The sequence below is a fragment of the Scyliorhinus torazame genome, chromosome 17 (genome assembly GCF_047496885.1).
Source record: "Scyliorhinus torazame isolate Kashiwa2021f chromosome 17, sScyTor2.1, whole genome shotgun sequence".
Taxonomy (NCBI): Eukaryota; Metazoa; Chordata; class Chondrichthyes; order Carcharhiniformes; family Scyliorhinidae; genus Scyliorhinus; species Scyliorhinus torazame.
The window spans coordinates 21,239,248-21,258,270 of NC_092723.1; the positions used below are offsets into that span (position 1 = coordinate 21,239,248).

The 19,023-nt window shown below is 47.0% G+C and overlaps 1 protein-coding gene across 2 annotated transcripts in view; it reads left to right on the forward strand.

The window, feature by feature from the left end:
- The window catches only part of LOC140393770 (protein phosphatase 1H-like), a 48,548-nt gene that overhangs the window by 22,432 nt on the left and 7,093 nt on the right, over positions 1-19,023 (forward strand). For both annotated transcript variants that reach the window (XM_072480167.1, XM_072480168.1), the window contains exons 3-7: positions 4,669-4,995; positions 5,512-5,624; positions 11,553-11,637; positions 13,239-13,357; positions 14,843-14,906. In XM_072480167.1, the coding sequence (XP_072336268.1) occupies positions 4,669-4,995; positions 5,512-5,624; positions 11,553-11,637; positions 13,239-13,357; positions 14,843-14,906 (708 nt within the window). The remainder of the gene's footprint in view (positions 1-4,668; positions 4,996-5,511; positions 5,625-11,552; positions 11,638-13,238; positions 13,358-14,842; positions 14,907-19,023) is intronic.

Genomic DNA, 19,023 nt, shown 5'->3' on the forward strand with positions numbered 1-19,023 from the left:
TCTTTACATAAGACTCTTCAGAAGTAGGCCACTCGGCCCATCGAGACTGCTCCGCCATTCAATGAGCTCATGACTGATCTGATGTGATAATCCTCAACTCCACTTTCCCGCCTTATCCCCATAACCCTGGATTCCTTTACCGATTTAAAAATCTGCCTATTTCAGCCTTGAACATTCCTAACAACCCGACCTCTGCAACACTAAAGAATTCCATAGATTCACTACCCTCTGAGTGAAGAAATTCCTCGTCACCTCGGTCTTAAATGGGTGACTCCTTACTCTGAGATTATGCCCTCTACTCCTAGACTCTCCCACAAGGGGAAATAACCTCTCACTGTCTACCCTGTCGAGCCCCAGTGCAGAGAGCGGCCATTTGGACCATCAAATTTGCACTGGCACTCTGCAAGAGCATTCTACCTAGTCTCACTCCCCTACCTTACCTGATATAGATATCTGTTTGGCTATTAATGACCCTTTGAACTTGCCTGTTGCTGGTTTGTGCCTTTGCCCTTTGGCCAGTTGTCACCGCCCAGTTGTGGTCAGTTTGATCTTTTACTTTCTACCTTCATCATGGGGGTATTTTGGCCAAAGGGTAAAAACAGTTGCTAAATGAATTCAGTATTGATAAGACCCGCCTGGACTTCCAGTGACGGCGGGCGGGAGGCGGCCGCATAATGGAGAGCTCCCGCTCGGGAACGGCATTTTCGGGGCTTTAAGCCCGGTCCCAGGGTCCACGGAGGCGGCAGAAGCAGGGAGAAGGCACGGAGGAGGCACTGTGAAGACACAGGAGGGAAAAAAACCCAAAGAAAAATGTCGTGATGAGCAAAAAAACGGCTGAAAAAAACCAGCTGGAGGTCCGTCGGGGAGTGGAAAGGTCACCGCGGGGTCACCAGGAAAAATGGAGGCTGGAGCACCAGGGAAGGCCGCACTGCTTACGACTGAAGAAATAACCAAGGTGATGGCTGCAGAATTTGAAAAGCAGTTGGCGCAGGTTGCGAAATGCATGGAGACGGTGAGGAAGGAGATGAGGGAGGTTTTGAGTGCGCTGGTGGAGGAGGCGGTTTCCCCGGTGAGGACGGAGGTGGCGAGCGCAGTGGCGGAGGTGCGAGAGCAAGGGGAGGCGCTGAAGGAAGTGGAGGAGACGTTATTGCAGCACGGTGATCAACTTGCCTCGATAGGGAAAGGTGATGGATACTAACAAGGATCTGCGAGGAAAAATGGAAGACCTGGAAAATAGATCCAGGCGACAGAACTTGAGGATTGTGGGGCTGCCCGGAGGAGTTGAAGAGCTGTGTAAGATTAAGGGTGACTACGGGTAATCCCTGATTCCTTTTTGTCATTTGTTTATGTAAACATGTGGGTTGAGGTTTGGGGGTTGGTGGGTAGATGGGATCGTTATTATTATGGGGACTGACATATCTTGCTGATTATTGTTTATTGTTGATGGGTATAAATGTGGGAGAAAATGTGAAAATGGAGGAGAATAAAAAAAATTAAAAAAAAAAAAAAGATAAGACCCGCCTGTTGAAAGTCCGGATTTTGGTCCTCATTGCTGATTGCCCTGAGGTTAGTGCCTGTGTTGGGGCTTGCAGATCAGAGTGCAACTCCTGTAACATGTCATTTCATTCCTGGAGCTGTGTCTCCATGAGAGTCGCCAGTCTCTCAATGGATGAGGCTGTGCGCTTGGATTTGAGGGTCACCGCAGCACTCGTTCTCCACAAGGACTCCTCCATGACAGAGACCATGACCATCCGGGGTCTCTGCCAGATCTCTCTGCACATCCCACTGGACACCTGGCATTTGCCTCCTTATGGACGATGCCAGAGGCTCATCATCTCCCTCGCACTCGGCAGTCCTCCTGGAGCAGTGGACACTCGCAACCTCCGCCATCTGTTCATGTGAGCCCTCACCGCTCGGCCCTAACAACTGTCCCAACATGGCACCGGACACCGGCGTGGGGGGGGGGGGGTCATCTGCCTCTGGCCCTGACGGACAGTTCATCTGAGGGATGGAAACAACGGGTTACATTCATTAATCACATTGGCATCTCGGTGCATGCCAGCCTTCGCTATGGGGCGTAGTTGGTCTGATGGAGCAGAGCCTCCGTCATCCCCTGAATGTCACACATTTCAGCCTGATGGACTCTTATCATCCTCCGAGATGCCAGCCTCTCTGTGGCCTGACTACCTTCCCCACTCACTGCTCATGGCTGGTTAGGATTTCCAGGTTTGGCACCCTGCCATCAGTGGCAGGTTGCTGTTGATTATTGTGGCTCTGTTTCAACATGATGCCAATGTCAAGCCCTCCCTTTCCCCTGGTGAGTCCTGTAAAGTTTCCAACCAGCTGGAAAAGTGCAAGGAACCTGAGGATGTCACCTAAAAAGAGCATTTCTGGAATAAATGTTGCTCAAATGTTGTTGATGTCTTGCACATTTCATTAGAAAGTCTGCTGGTGTGTTTCCGGGGGGGGGGCCTTCACAGTTTCAGCACCGATGAACATAAATACGGTGAATATCCCTTTAAGTGACATCTGAAATTGAAGTGTATTCCATTATACCATGTTTACTCCCTAGTTGCTGGTCATTGTTAGGAGAGGGTGTTAGGAGCAGCAATAGCCGGCAAAATGCCATTCAATCTTTTTTGAAGATTGCCAGCAGGTGTTTTAAATGTCAGTCAGCGCTTTAACGAGGTGCTGTTCCTGGTGCAAGAATCAACTCCTTCACCAAGATGGTGTTTTGCGTTAAAATGAATGAAATGAATGAAAATCGCTTATTGTCACAAGTAGGCTTCAAATGAAGTTACTGTGAAAAGCCCCTAGTCGCCACATTCCGGCGCCTGTTCGGGGAGGCTGTTACGGGAATCGAACTGTGCTGCTGGCCTGCCTTGGTCTGCTTTCAAAGCCAGCAATTTAGCCCTCTGCTAAACAGCCCCTGAAGCTAGTATTTCAGTTCAGGGCCCCCACCTTGGCTATCTGAGAAGATTGTTAACATCTGAATGTGCTGCTGGCAGTAGAATCATAGAATCACTACAGTGCATAAGGAGGCCATTTGGCCCATCGAGTCTGCACCGACCCTTCAGAATGAGCACTCTACCTATGTCCACTCGCCCCGATGCCCGTAAGCATTTAAAAAAAAATTTAGAGTGCCCAATTTATTTTTTCGAATTAAGGGGCAATTTAGTGTGGCCAATCCATCTACTCTGCACATCTTTGGGTTGTGGGGGCGAAACCCACGCAGACACGGGGAGAATGTGCAAAATCCACAAGGACAGTGACCCAGAGCCGGGATCGAACCTGGGACCTCGGCGCCGTGCGGCTTCAGTGCTAACCACTGGGCCACCGTGTGCCCCCCCTCCCACCCCCTGCATATCCCTGGATACTAAGGGGCAATTTATTTTAGCCGATCCGCCTAATCTGCATGTCTTTGGACTGTGGGAGGAAAACTTCGCAGACACGGGGAGAATGTACAAACTCCACACAGACAATGTCCCAGGTCCGGGATTGAACCGGCTCCCTGGTGATTTGAGGCAGCAGTGCTGACCACTGTGCAACCCTGCCACCTCAGGGTCAGCCTCCCGATCTCTTCCCTTTAAGATTTGTGTCTCCATTCTCTGCACTGCATACAATTGCACTGAGATGCTCACAGTTACTGGGTGTTAGAAGAAAAACAGGCAAACCAGAGATTTACCACAGAGAATAACCAGGGAACTGATCTCTGCACTGATTACACATCCTTATTCAGAATGCATCGATCTGAATATCCCAGCCAGACCTTCAAACATGTCAACCATGTCTCGGGCGTAACACTCTCTCCTCGAGTCCGAAGGTTAGGAGTTTGAACCCCATCCAACAGGGACTTGAGACCGTAATCCATTCTGACATTCCAGTGCAGCACTAAGGGAGTACTGCACTGTTTGAGGTGTCACTTTTAAGATGAGATGTTTTTAGAATGTTGTGGGTTCCTCAAATCACTGACACGAAGGACTTCTAGCAACGGTGGTTTATTATTAAGCTAAACAGCTACATACAATACTTGTGCTCTGCGCGATATCCCGGTGATCGCTCCCGCCACCTGACCTATATAGCCATGTCATCACTTTCTCACGTGACCATTTGGTCTACGATGTTAAACTATGGCACAAACTGACCTCCTGGTGGCTGAAAATGATCCCGAGGCACTATTTCGAAGATGAGCAGGGGAATTGGCGATTCTGAGTGATGTCCTGGGCCAACCAACAATTACCATATATAATGTAAAAAGAAACCTGGCCCATGTCACAATGCTGTTTGTGGGATCTTGCTGTGTTTCCTACAATGCAACAGTGGAAAAGCACTTTGTGGTTGTAAAACAGTTTGGGACGTCCTGAAGTTGTCGTGGGCATGATTGAAAAGCTTCTTCCGATTGTCGTTAATACGATATCGATAGGGTTGAATTTGTAAGGAATCTCTCATTGCACTTTGCGTCCAATGAAATACTTTTGAAGTGTGGTTACTGTTATAATGTAGGAAGCACAGCAACCAATTTGCAGACAGCAAGCTCTCACAAACAGCAATGTGATAAATGGTTAGGTTTGGTAACGTTGCTCGGAGATCAAAAACCGAGGCAGGTCCCATATAATTTGTAATTCAGTGAATAATAAGTTGATTCTTTTTCATGTTTTGTATTTCAAGGAGAGGGACGGACTTCAGTTCCACTACTGGGCTCTGTTTGATGGCCATGCAGGGGCAGATGCAGCTGTGATGGCTGCCAGGCTCCTTCACCTTCACATCTGCGAGCAGCTGCGAGACATTGTTGATGTCCTGCGAGACGGTGATGTCCCGCCTCCCATCAGTCTGACCAGCAACGCTGGGGTGGTAACAGAAGGCGGTGCGAAGAGCGCCCCGCATCAGGGGGACTGGGAACCCCCAACTGACAGTGAGTCACGGTTCTTACTGGAGAAGGAAATCTCCCACGAGTATCTTGTTATCGGTGCCATAGAGAACGCCTTTCGTCAGATGGTAAGCTTCCCTGAGGGATCCTGCTCTCTCTTTAGTCAATACTGGGGAGGGGGGGGGTAGGAGGGCCGGGTGTGGGGGAATCAGGCGGGCTGGGTGTTGGGGGGGGGGGCGAGGGGCTGGATGTGGGGATGTGTGGGGTGGGCTGGTTGTGTGGGGCAGGGCCGTGGGTGTTGCGGGGGGGGGGGGCTAGGTATGGGTGGCAGGGCTTCGGGCGTAGGGGTTTTCTGGGTGGGGCAGGCACGGGAGGGTTGGCCTGGGTGTGTGTGGAGCTGGGTGTGGGGGGGGCCTCTTGTGGGGGTGCGCTTTTCGGAGGGGGGGGGGGGGAGTTGGTTGTGTGAGGGGCCCGATGGTGGGGGGGGAACTAGCTGGGTGTGCGGGGGGGCTGGGTTTGGGGGGGCTGAGTGTGGGGGAGTCAGGCGGGATGGGTGTGGGGGCTGGTGGGGTGGTGTAGATTTGTTCAGAGGGACTCCGGTCATGGGTTTCTGTGTGTGATCTGATGAACGGATTTCTTTTTAGGACCAGCAGATTGAAAGAGAACAAAGCTCGCACGGATATCTGGGGGGCTGCTGTGCACTGGCAGTTGTGTACTTGCTGGGGAAAATCTACGTCGCAAATGCGGGTGACAGCAGGTACGAAACCCACCCCTTATAGCAGATTTGATCGTGGGCCAATGCCCTGTGCTGCCTGCCACTCCTACCTTGCTTAAGTGTCAGCTGGTGCTGAATGAATACCACTGTCTGAGAGTTTATCATAGAATTTACAGGGCAGAAGGAGGCCATTCGGCCCATCGAATCTGCACCGGCTCTTGTAAAGAGCACCCTACCCAAGGTCAACACCTCCAACCTATCCCCATAACCCAGTAACCCCACCCAGCACTAAGGGCAATTTTGGACACTTAAGGGCAATTTATCATGGCCAATCCACCTAACCTGCACATCTTTGGACTGTGGGAGGAAACCGGAGCACCCGGGGGAAACCCACGCACACACTGGGAGGATGTGCAGACTCCGCACAGACAGTGACCCAAGCCGGAATCTAACCTGGGACCCAGGAGCTGTGAAGCAACTGTGCTATCCAGTGTGCAAGTCCCATTCCAGAGACTTAGGCACAAAATCCAGACTGATGTCGCCAGTCTCGTACTGAGGCAGCGCCGTCCTGTCCGATGTGCCATCCTTCAGATAAGATGTTAAACCGAGACCCCATCTGTCCTCTTGAGGTGGATATAAGAGATGATGTGATGCTATTTGAAGAAGAGTAGGGGAGTTGTACCCAATATCTTGGTAACATTTATCCCTCAATTAACATCACTAAAAACAGAGTATCTGGTTGTCATCACATTGCTGTTTGAGGGAGCTTGCTGTGAGAAAATTGGCTGCCACATTCGCCATGATACCCGAGTGAAGACACTTTAAATGTATTTAGTTGGCTGTAAGGCATTTGGACATCCTCAATTCATGAAAGGGGCTTTATAAATTATTTCTAAACTGGAAACTTGAATTTCTCGGCTGTTGCAACTGGTTAACTGGTCGCTAATCTTGCTCCTGTTCTGTGGGATCTGACTGCACTAGGTGTTGCTGTATTTGCCTGCATGAGAAATCAATGCAAACTTTGTGTAATCTGATGTGTTTAAGCTGTTTAACAGAGGGTTTAAGATGTACATCACGGTAAAAACATACCGAATTGCTGGAGACATTGCTGAATATTTTGGTGGCCAGAGTGAAATACTTGACTTACAATCGCGGATGGTCAGTAAACGATTCTCTGCTTCCACCCCCAGCCTGCCCCACATAATTGTGATGTTCTGTGTGTCACAATAAATCATTCCCCTGCCCCACCACCCCACATCAGATCAATGGCAGACATTTCAGGGATATTTCGGAATACTCCGGATAATTCTGAGGGGAGGACCCACCATCCGTTAACCAAAAAGTACAGGAAGAAGTCTAACAGCACCAGGTTAAAGTTCAACAGGTTTATTTGGAATCACTAGTTTTCGGAGTGTAGCTCCTTCCTCGGGTGGCTCACCTCCACCCTAAAACTTGTGATTCCAAATAAACCTGTTGGACCTTAACCAGTTCTTACTGTGCCCACCCCAGTCCAAAGCCGGCGTCTCCATATCAGAACTGAAAAAACTGGGGGAAGAATCAAACTTTTTTTGTTTTTATTTTTTTTTAGATTACCCAATGATTTTTTCCAATTAAGGGGCAATTTAGTGTGGCCAATCCACCTACTCTGCACATTTTGTGTTGTGGGGGCGAAACCCACGCAGACATGGGGAGAATGTGCAAACTCCACACGGACAGTGACCCAGAGCCCGGGATTGAACCTGGGACCTCAGCACCGTGAGGCAGCTGTGCTAACCACTAGGCCACTGTGCTGCCCACGGAAGAATCAAACTTGAGGAAAAAGCATATAACAGCACAAAGTTGAGTGGCAGGTCAGATGATTGGTCGGAAAATAAAGAATGGCAGAGAATGACTGAAAGGCTAATAAGGGAAAAGAAATTTGAGTATGAGAGGAGGCTAGCTAGGAATGGGAAAAACTGACAGCAAGAATATCTATCGGCATCTAAAAAGATAAAGAGCGAGTAAAGTGAGCATTGGTCCTCTCGAGAGTGAGAATGGAGAGTTAATAGAAGATTACAAGGAAATGGCAGATGAACAAATATTTCGCTGCTTTCTTTGCAAAAACCATTCCAGTCATATCTGTAAATGAGGAACTGGAAGGGAGAGAGAAACTTGGTGAAATTACAATCACCAGGGAAGCTATACTGAGCAAACCGATGGAGTTGCAGCTGACCAGCCTCCAGGGTCTTAAAAGAGGTGGCTATTGAGGTAGTAGATGTATTGGTGTTTTCGCAGTAACTTCATTGCAGTGTTAATGTAAGCCTACTTGTGACACTTATAAAGATTATTGTTAGAATTTTCCAAAATTCCTTAGATTCTGGAAAGGTTCTATTAGACCAGAAAGGAACAAACAAATCCTCTCTGTTCAAGAAACATAGAAAATCGGAGCAGGAAGAGGCCATTCCGCCCTTTCGAGCCTGCTCCTCCAATCATTATGATCACGCTGATCATCCAACTCAATAGCCTCATCCCGCTTTCCCCCATACTCTTTGATCCCATTCGCCCCAAGTGCTACATCTAACTGCTTCTTGAAAACATGCAATGCTTTGGTCTCAACTACTTCCTGTGGTAATGAATTCCATAGGCAGACCACTCTCTGGGTGAAGAAAGTTCTCTTCACCTCTGTCCTAAAATGGTCTACCTCGTATCCTCAGACTGTGACCCCTGGTTCTGGACACGCCCACCATCGGGAACATCCTTCATGCATCTAACCTGTCTAGTCCTGTTAGAATTTTATAGGTTTATATGAGAGTCCCCCTCATTCTTCTGAACTTCAGTGAAAAGAATCCTAAGCGATTCAATCTTGCCTCATGCGTAAGATCTGCCATCCCAGGAATCAGTCTGGTAAGCCTTCCCTGCGCTCCCTTTAGAGCAAGAACTTCTTTCCTCAGATAAGGAGACCAAAACTGCGCACAATGTTCCAGGTGTGGCCTCACCAAGGTCCTGTATAATTGCAGCAAGACATCCCTGCTCCTGTACTTGAATCCTCTCGCTATGAAGGCCAACATACCATTTGCCGCCTGCTGCACCTGCATGTTTACCTTCAGTGACTGGTGTCCGAGGACACCCAGGTCTCGTTGCACATTCTCCTCTCCTAATTTATGACCATCCAGATAATTGTGTGGTTTCCCGTTTTTGCTACCAAAGTGGATAACCTCTCATTTCTCCAACTTATACTGCATCTGCTATTCATTTGTCCACTTACTCAACTTGTCCAAATCACACTGAAGGATCTTTGCATCCTCCTCACAGCTCACTCTCTCACCCAGCTTTTTGTCAGCTGCAAATTTGGAGATATTACATTTTGTTCCCTCATCTAAATCATTAATATATGTTGTGACTAGCTGGGGCCCTAGCACCGATCCCTGCGGTACCCCACTAGTCGCTGCCTGCCAATTTGAAAAAGACTGTTAATTCCTACTCTTTGTTTCCTGTCTGCCAACCAGTTTTCTATCCATCTCTACCCCTAATCCCAACACACTAATCTCTTATGCGGGACTTTGTTCAAAGCCTTATGAAAGTTCAAATGAACCACATCCACTAGCTCCCCCTCGTCAACTACGAGTTACATCCTCAAAGAGGTCCCGTAGATTTGCCAAGCATGGTTTCCCCTTCCATGAATCCAAGCTGACTGTCCGATCCTGCCACTATTTTCTAAGTGCTAAGTAAAATCTTTGATAATGGATTCTGGAATTTTCCCCACTACTGACATCAGGCTTACTGGTTTATGATTCCCTGTTTTCTCTGTAGCTCCTTTTTTAAATACATTAGCTACCCTCCAATCTTCAGGAACTGTTCCAGAGTCTATAGAATCCTGGAAGAGATGTCTGCGTGGGTCTCACTCTCACAATTCAAAGATGTGTAGGGTACGTGGATTGGTCACGCTAAATTGCCCCTTAATTGGAATGTGTATGGTATGTGGATTGGTCACGCTAAATTGCCCCTTAATTGGAATGTGTATGGTATGTGGATTGGTCACGCTAAATTGCCCTTTAATTAGAAAAAAAATAATTGGGTACTCTAAATTTATATTAAAAGAAAGAATCCAGGACGAGAAAGAGAGCCATAGAATCCTTACAGTGCAGAAGGAGACCATTCGGCCCATCGGGTTTGCACCGACCCTCTGAAAGAGCACCCTACCTAGGCCCACTCCCCCGCCCTACCCTTGTAATCCCACCTAACCTGCACATTTCTGGACACTAATGGACAATTTTAGCATGGCCAATCCACCTAACCTGCATATCTTTGGACAGTTAGTTTGACGCCTGTCGTGGGGAAGATGTTAGAATCGATCATTAAAGAGTCTATAGCTGGGCGAGAAACTCAAGGTAACTGGGAAGAGTCTGCATGGTTTTATGAAAGGGGAATCATGCCTAATTAATTTATTGGAGTTCTTTGAAGGAGTAACATGTGCTGTGCATAAAGGGGAGCCTGTAGACGTACCGTACTTGGATTTCCAGAAGGCTTTTGATAAAGTGCCACATCAAAGGTTATTGCCGACAATAAAAGTTCACGATGTAAGTGAAACATATTACCATGGATCGAAGACTGGCTGGCTGGCAGAAACCTTTGCATAAATAAATGGTTTTGATTGGCAGGATGTGATGAGTAATGACTTAGATGAGGGTAGCAAAGACATCGTAGCTAAATTTGCAGATGGCCCAAAGACCGGCAAGAAAGTATGTTGTAAAGAAGACATAAGGAGTTTGAGATGGATATAGATAGATTGAGTTAATTGGCACAATTTTGGCAGATGGAGTGTAATGTGGGAAAATGTGAAGTTGTTCACTTTGGCAGGAAGAATAAAAAAGCAGAGTATTACTTAAATGGAGAACGGCCACAGAATTTCAAGGTGCAATTCCAAGATATAGGCATTCTAGTTCATGAGTCACAAAAAGCTGGTATCCAGGTATAGCAAGTAATTAAGACAGCTAATGGAATGCTATCCTTCATTACGAGAGAAATTGAACATAAAAGTAAGGATGTAATCCTTAAGTTATACAGGGCATTGATGAGACTGCTGAGACTTTGGTGAGACTTGAAAGCTGTGTGCAGTTTTGGTCTCCTTATTTAAGGAAGGGTGTAAATGCATTTGAACTAGCTCAGAGGAGGTTTACACGATTGATACCCGCAATGTGCGAGTTGTCTTATGAGGAAAGATTGAACAGGCTGGGCTTGTTCCCACTGGAGTTTAGAAGAATGAGGGGTGACTTGATTGAAGTACATAAGACATTGAACAGTCTCGACAAAGTGGGTATGGAAATGATGTTTCCTCTTGTGGGCGAGTTCAGAACTAGGGGGCAGGATTTTTAAAATTAGGGGTTGCCCTTTCTGGGACAGAGATGAGAATTTTTTCTGAGGGTTTTGTGACTTTAGAACCCTCTGACTCAGAAGGCGGTGGAGGCCAGGGTCATTGAATATTGTAAAGCAGAGGTAGATAGATTCTTGGCAAGAGTATAAGAGGTTATCCGGGGTAGATGGGAAACACAAACCGATCAGCCATCATATTGAATGGTGGAGCAGGCTCGAGGGGCCGAGTGACCTGCCCCTGCTCCTATTTTGTATGTTCATATTCACCCACCCGGAGTTCATGTGATCTGGGAGCGAAGAAAATACCAGATAAAAATCAGATAATCTGGGAAATTCCTTTCTGATGTCCCCCAATCCTGATCGATTAAATTTATTCCAGTAGATCCTTCGGGCCTGATAATTCCCATTGTTCCTATCACTTCTCCACGGCTGTCACGGGCGATGCAGACCCATCTCTTTTTCAAAGGAATTCAGTAAGTTGGTGTCCACCGCACAAGTCCAGTGCCTGCTCCAGAGATTCAGAATTCTGTAGGAAAAGAACAAGCTCTTGATAATCTAACTCGAGCCTTGTACAACTTTAACATTTGTTATGTGACCTGTTGCTTTTCATTTTAATTTCAGAGCCATTTTAATCCGTAGTGGTGAAACTATCCCACTGTCCAATGAGTTCACTCCTGAATCGGAGCGGCAGCGACTGCAGTATTTAGTAAGGAAGTATTTTCTGCCTTTCCATTTTACCTTCTGAATAGAATTATTCTTTTAGAAACTTTTTTTTTGGTGGACAGGTGATGAGGACATGGGACGATCTAACCATCTATTTTGAGGGGGAGCAGGGAGTTGTCAGCATGGTGGCACAGTGGTTAGCACTACTGCTGAGAGACCCGGGTTTGATTCCGGCCTTGGGTGACTGTGTGGAGTTTGCATATTCTCCCCGTGTCTGCTCCGACAGTCCAAAGATATGCAGGTTAGGAGGATTGGCCAAGATTAATGCACGGGGTTACGGGGGTAGGGCAGGGGAGTGGGCCTAGGTGGAGTACTCTTTCAGATGGTCGATGCAGACTCGATGGGCTGAATGGCCTCCTTCTGCATTGTATGGATTTAGTGGAATCATTGCTCTTAGCCTGGCTAGTTCCTCAACCAACATCACAAGAAACAGGTTGTCTGTTTACTATCCCCAAAGACCAGTTTATACCATGCTCACTGCAATCAACTAATTCACTGCAGCCTAGGAATTGCCCTCAGTACCAACACTGTGTGTACCTATCGAGCTTTTCCAGGCCTGTGGAAGCAAACTGTGTGTGAGCCAATGGTTTGGAAATCTGCGCGTGCATATTTTCCTCATCGAATCCCGTTGACCTATTGCCGCCCACTGTTGAGCTGCATTAGTCCCTGTCCAGTATCACCTCCATTTTAAAATTCTCATCCTTGTTTTCAAATCTGTCCGTGGCCTCGCTATTCCCCCTCTCTCAAACCTCGTACAGTTCTGTAACCCTCCGAGATCTTAGTGCAGCTCCTATTCTGGTCTCTTCAAGGTAACTAATTTTTATCACTCTACCATTGGTAAGCTTGTCTTCATTTACCTGAGAAAGGACGTACTGGCACTGGAGGGTGTGCAGAGGAGATTCACTGGGTTAATCTCAGAGCTGAAGGGGTTGGATTACGAGGAGAGGTTGAGTAGACTGGGACTGTACTCGTTGGAATTTAGAAGGATGAGGGGGGATCTTATAGAAACATATAAAATTATGAAGGGAATAGATAGGATAGATGCGGGCAGGTTGTTTCCACTGGCGGGTGAAAGCAGAACTAGGGGGCATAGCCTCAAAATAAGGGGAAGTAGATTTAGGACAGAGTTTAGGAGGAACTTCTTCACCCAAAGGGTTGTGAATCTATGGAATTCCTTGCCCAGTGAAGCAGTTGAGGCTCCTTCAATCAATGTTTTTAAGATAAAGATAGTTTTTTGAAGAATAAAGAGATTAAGGGTTATGGTGTTCGGGCCGGAAAGTGGAGCTGAGTCCACAAAAGATCAGACATGATCTCATTGAATGGCGGAGCAGGCTCGAGGGGCCAGGTGGCCTACTCCTGCTCCTAGTTCTTATGCTACGGAGATCCTAAGCTCTGGAATTCTCTCCCTAAACATCTCTGCCTCTTTCCCTCTTTATCTCCTCCTTTAAGGTGCTCCTTAAAACGTAACTCTTCCTTTTGAACCCCCTTCCGAATATCAGTGTCAAAGTGTGTTTAATCGTTGCTCCTGTGCAGTGCGTTGGGAAAGGCGCTAAGTAAATGCATGTTTCTGTTTTTGTTGTTCAGGGATATTTACAGCCGCATCTCCTTGGAAACGAATTTACACATTTGGAATTTCCCAGGAGAATCCAGCATCGGGAAATTGGACGTAAAATGTTGTTTCGGGATTACAGCATGACTGGCTGGTGAGGAAGGGACCACCTACCATCAGCGGCTCATAATTGGGGGCGGGGAAGGTTGGGGCAGGGGAGGGTTGGGGGGGAGCAGTGCGAGAAACAGCAAGATGATGAATAGGCACTGGCAAATGTCTTTGTGCAGGTTTGGGGGGGAGGGATGGATGGACGCAGACACGGGGAGGAAGTGCAAATTGCATACAGTCAGTCATCCAAAGCCGGAATTGAACCCAGGTCCCTGGCACTGAAAGGCAGCAGTGCTAGCCACTGTGCAATCATGCTGCTGAGCATTCGCTAAACATGCTGAAACCCTGAGACACAGGGTCCCGATGGAGAGATGGACAGTAGGAGCGGTATTGAGGGTGAGGCCAAAGCGGGCCTGGTCTGGGCAATGGACAGGGTGAACTCTTTCTAGATTCATACCTTATCCTTCAATAAATAATTTGGGTAGCTGGCGAGACTCCGAAGGATTGAGTGCCAATAAAATCTGTCGCTCATTCTATTTCATTCAAAGTGCCCTAATGTTGGGCTGCTGAATATCATCGCAGCGAGGAAGTTTCATAGTTTCATTGAACGGCACAGTGGTTAGCACTGCTGCTTCACGGCTCCAGGGGCCCGGGTTCAATTCCGGCCTTGGGTAACTGTGTGGAGTTTGTACGTTCTCCCCGTGTCAGTGTGGGTTTCCTCCCACAGTCCAAACATGTGCAAGATACGTGTATTGGCTTTGTGTCCTGGGATGTGCAGTTTAGATGACGGGGAGTGGGGGGAGTGGACATGGACATGGTTAGGGTGCACGGTCGGAGCGTCAGTGCAGACCCGGTGGGCCGAAAGGCTCCCTTCTGCAGTGGAGGGATTCTGTGGTTTAAAAAGAAACACTATTTCGACCCAATTCTGGGCGCCACACTTTAGCAAAGGATGTCAAAGATCTCGGAGAGGGTGCAGAGGCGATTTGCTGGAATGGTACCAGGGGTGGTGATGTGGAGGGACTGGAGAAGCTGTGATCCTTGGTACAGCAGAGAAAGACGAGACGTGTTCAAAATCATGAGAGGTTTGACAAGAGTAAATACGAAGCAACTGTTTCCACTGGCATGGGGGTGGGGGGGTCAGTCAGCAAAAGGCACATTTAAGATCATTGGCAGAAGAAGCAGGGGCAGGATGAGGAAATATTTTCCCCACACAGTGAGCTGTTCTATTCTAGAATCTGCTGTCTGAAACGGCTGTGAAAGCGGATTCGATAATCACTTTCAAAATGAAATTGGCAAATAAATACTGGCAAAGGAAAATGTTGCAGGGCTGTGGGGGTGGTGAGTGGGTTGGGGATGGGACTATAATTGATCTTTCAAAGGGCTGGCGCAGACATGATGGACTGAATGTTCTTTGTTCTGTGCTTTAAGATTCTCTCAGTCTTCCACCCTTGAAAGAATTCCGACCCTTGTCTGAAGCAGCGACTCTAATCTTAATCGCGGGTTATTCCAACCTCCCTCCTTCTTCCCGTAGGGCGTACAAGACCATAGAGAAGGATGATCTGAAGTTCCCATTGGTATACGGCGAAGGAAAAAAGGTAAAGGATTTCACAGAAACCATCTGGCAAACACTAAATCACGCAAGTGCTGGAGAGCCTTGCTCACAGGGTGGTAGAGGTTTGGAGCTCTCTCCCACAAACAGAGGTCGAAGCTAGAACTGTTGTTCATTTTATATCTGAGATAGATAGATTTTTGTGAAGCAAAGATATTAAGGGTAAATAGGTAAATGGAGTTAGGTCACAGATCAGCCATGATCTCATTGAATGGTGGGACAGGTTCGAGGGGCTGAATGGCCTCCTCCTGTTCCTATATGTTTGGGCCATTTATGAAAGAAACAGAAAACCTGTGTTCTTAATGGCCCTTCACACTCTGTGGACACCGCAAAGGCATTTCATAGCCAATGACGTATTGGTTTTCTTGCATAACAGTGGATTAGGAGCATTGGAACTTGGGAACAGGAGTAGGCCATTCAGCCCATCGAGCCTGCTGTGCCAACTTAATATGACCATGGCTCATCGGACACCTTGATGCCTCTTGTACCATTTGAGTTCAGCATTTGTCGACCGTAGTCCTATAAACTAAATGACGCGATGTTCAAGAGGTGCAGGAATGGAAAGGTCTGGGCTGTGTACACACAAATCACTGAAAGTTGCAGTGCAAGTTGAGAAAGTTGTTAAAGTTTGTTGATGGGGCTATGGGGGAAAGAGCAGGGGGAATAGGATTAATTGGAGAGGTTTTTTTCGCAAAGAATCAGTTTAAGTTCAGTGGGCAAAATGGCCTCTTCTATGCTGTAACATTCTATGAAATTACCAGACAATCTGTGGGAGTTAAGGGCTAAATCTTGGTCAGCATGCTGGTGGGAGCTTCTCTGCTTGTTTTTAAATAGCAATATATTTACTGATTGCAACTCCAGCCTTGGTTTAATGTCTCATCCAATGAAGTTAACCTGATGGTTGCAACATTTTATCTGATGTGAGTTGATGAGCAGTAACGTGGGCAACTAGCATTAACTTCAGAAAAATCTATTCATAAAGTCTGTGCAAAATCTATGCATGGACTGTAGCTTCCATCCATCCCTTAACACCTCTCTTTCCAGGTTCCTAAACTGTTAATACATTGGTTCCTTCACTCCACTCTAAAACATTGTCACGCCACTGATCGTTTGAGCCCTTGAGGATGTGAACACAATTCGCAACGTTTTTTGAAAGAGCTGTCTAATTAGACCGCTCTCTGCCTGTTGTGTTTCCTTTTGATGTATTTGTCTAATTCCTTTTGAAAGTTGCTATTGAATCGGCTTCATCCACCTGTTAGTTTCTTCTCCTCCTCTTCCCTCGCTTTGGTACATTTGTCAATTATCTTAAATTTGTGTCCTCTAGAAAACATCAGGAATGGGATCAGGAATAGCATTATGTCCCAGCGAGCTTGCTCTGCGATTCAATACGATCATGGCTGACCTTGGGGGGGCTACAACTCCATTTCCCCACCCTGTTGAGCCAGGCCAGGTGGTAGATGTTTCAGTAGGGGAGCATTTCGGGAACAGTGACCACAATTCAGTAAGCTTTAAAGTGCTGGTGGACAAGGATAAGAGTGGTCCGAGGGTGAATGTGCTAAATTGGGGGAAGGCTAATTATAACAATATTAGTCAGGAACTGAAGAATATAGATTGGAGGCGGATGTTTTAGGGTAAATCAACATCTGACATGTGGGAGGCTTTCAAATGTCAGTTGAAAAGAATTCAGGACCGGCATGTTCCTGTGAGGAAGAAAGATAAATATGACAAATTTCGCGATCCTTGGATAACGAGGGATATTGTAGGCCTCCTCAAAAAGAAAAAGGAGGCATTTGTCAGGGCTAGAAGGCTGGGAACAGACGAAGCCTGTGTGGAATATAAGAAAAGTAGGAAGGAACTTGAGCAAGGAGTCAGGAGGGCTAAAGGACATCACGAAAAGTCATTGGCAAATAGGGTTAAGGAAAATCCCAAGGCTTTTTACACGTACATAAAAAGCAAGATGGTAGCCAGGGAAAGGGTTGGCCCACTGAAGGACCGGGATAATCCGCACAAATGTGAGGTAATGCATTTTGGAAGGTCTAATACAGGTAGGGAATATACCGTGAATGGTAGAACCCTCAAGACAGTCAGAGAGATCTTGTTGTACAGGTCCACAGGTCACTGAAAGGGACAACATAGGTGGAGAAGGTAGTCAAGAAGGCATACGGCATGCTTGCCTTCATTGGCCGGGGCATTGAGTATAAAAATTGGCAAGTCATATTGCAGTTGTATAGAACCTTAGTTAGGTCACACTTGGGAGTATTAGTGTTCAATTCTGGTCACCACACTACCAGAAGGATGTGCAGGCTTTAGAGAGTGTGCAGAAGAGATTTACCAGGATTTTGCCTGGTATGGAGGGCATTGGCTTTGAGGAGAGGTTGAATAAACTTGGTTTGTTCTCACTGGAACGAAGGAGGTTAAGGGGCGATCTGATAGAGGTCTACAAAATTATGAGGGGCATAGACAGAGTGGATAGTCAGAGACTTTTTCCCATGGTAGAGGGGTCAATTACTAAGGGGCATAGGTTTAAGGTGCAAGGGGCAAGGTTAAGAGGAGATGAACGAGGCAAGTTTTTTTTACACCGAGGGTAGTGGGTGCCTGGAACTCGCTGCCGGAGGAGGTGGCGGAAGCAGGGACGATAGTGATGTTTAAAGGGCATCTTGACAAATACATGAATAGGATGGGAATAGAGGGATATGATTAAACTCCATCTGCCATCTTGCCGTCCAAGTCTCCAAACAATCTAAATCCTGCTGTATCCTCTGACAGTCCTCATCGCTATCCGCAATTCCACCAACCTTTGTGTCGTCCGCAAAATTACTAATCAGATCAGTTAGATTTTCCTCCAAATCATTTATATATACTATGGACAGCAAAGATCCCAGCACTGATCTCTGCGGAACACCACTAGTCACAGCCCTCCAATCAGAAAATCACCCTTCCATTGCTACCCTCTGCCTTCTATGACCTAGTCAGTTCTGTATCCACCTTGCCAGCTCACCTCTGATCCTGTGTGACTTCACCTTCTGTACCAGTCTGCCATGAGGGACCTTGTCAAAGGCCTTACTGAAGTCCATATAGACAACATCCACTGCCCTACCTGGATCAATCATCGTTGTGACCTCCTCAAAAAATTCTATCAAGTTAGTGAGACACGATCTCCCCTTCACAAAACTGTGCTGCTTCTCGCTAATACGACCACTTGCTTCCAAATGGGAGTAGATCCTGTCTCGAAGAATTCTCTCCAGTAATTTCCCTACCACTGACGTAAGGCTCACCGGCCTGTAGTTCCCTGGATTATCCTTGCTACCCTTCTTAAACAGAGGACCAACATTGGCTATTCTCCAGTCCTCTGGGACATCACCTGAAGACAGTGAGGATCCAAAGATTTCTGTCAAGGCCTCAGCAATTTCCTCTCTTGCCTCCTTCAGTATTCTGGGGTAGATTCCATCAGGCCCTGGGGACTTATCCACCTTAATATTTTTCAAGACACCGAACACCTCGTCTTTTTGGATCTCAATGTGACCCAGGCTATCTACACACCCTTCTCCAGACTCGACATCCACCAATTCCTTCTCTTTGGTGAATACTGATGCAAAGTATTAATTTGGTACCTCGCCCATTTCCTCTGGCTCCTCACAGGATCCCGGAAGTGTAGAAGATTTTAGTTAAGACGGGCAGCATGGTCGGCGCAGGCTTGTAGGGCGGAAGGGCCTGTTCCTGTGCTGTACTTTTCTTTGCTCTTTGATGTTCCCCGACTCCCTTTATTCCCTGAGAGAGCAATAATCTGTCTATCCCAGTCTTAAGAATATTCAACGATGTTACATCCTCAACTCTCAGGGACAGAGAATTCTAAAGATTGACAACCTTTCGAGTGAAGGAATTTCTCCTCATCTCAGTCCTAAATGATCGGCGCCTTATCCTGAGACTGTTCCCCTGTGTTCTAGATTTCCCAGAAAGTGGGAACGACCTGTGTCTGCCCTGCCCTAACCCTAACCTTCAGAATCTTTTATGATTCAATGAGATGATCACCTCTCACTCTTTGAAACTGCAGAGAATATAAGCCCAATTTACTCATCGTCACGTCAGAGGACAACTCTCTCAAT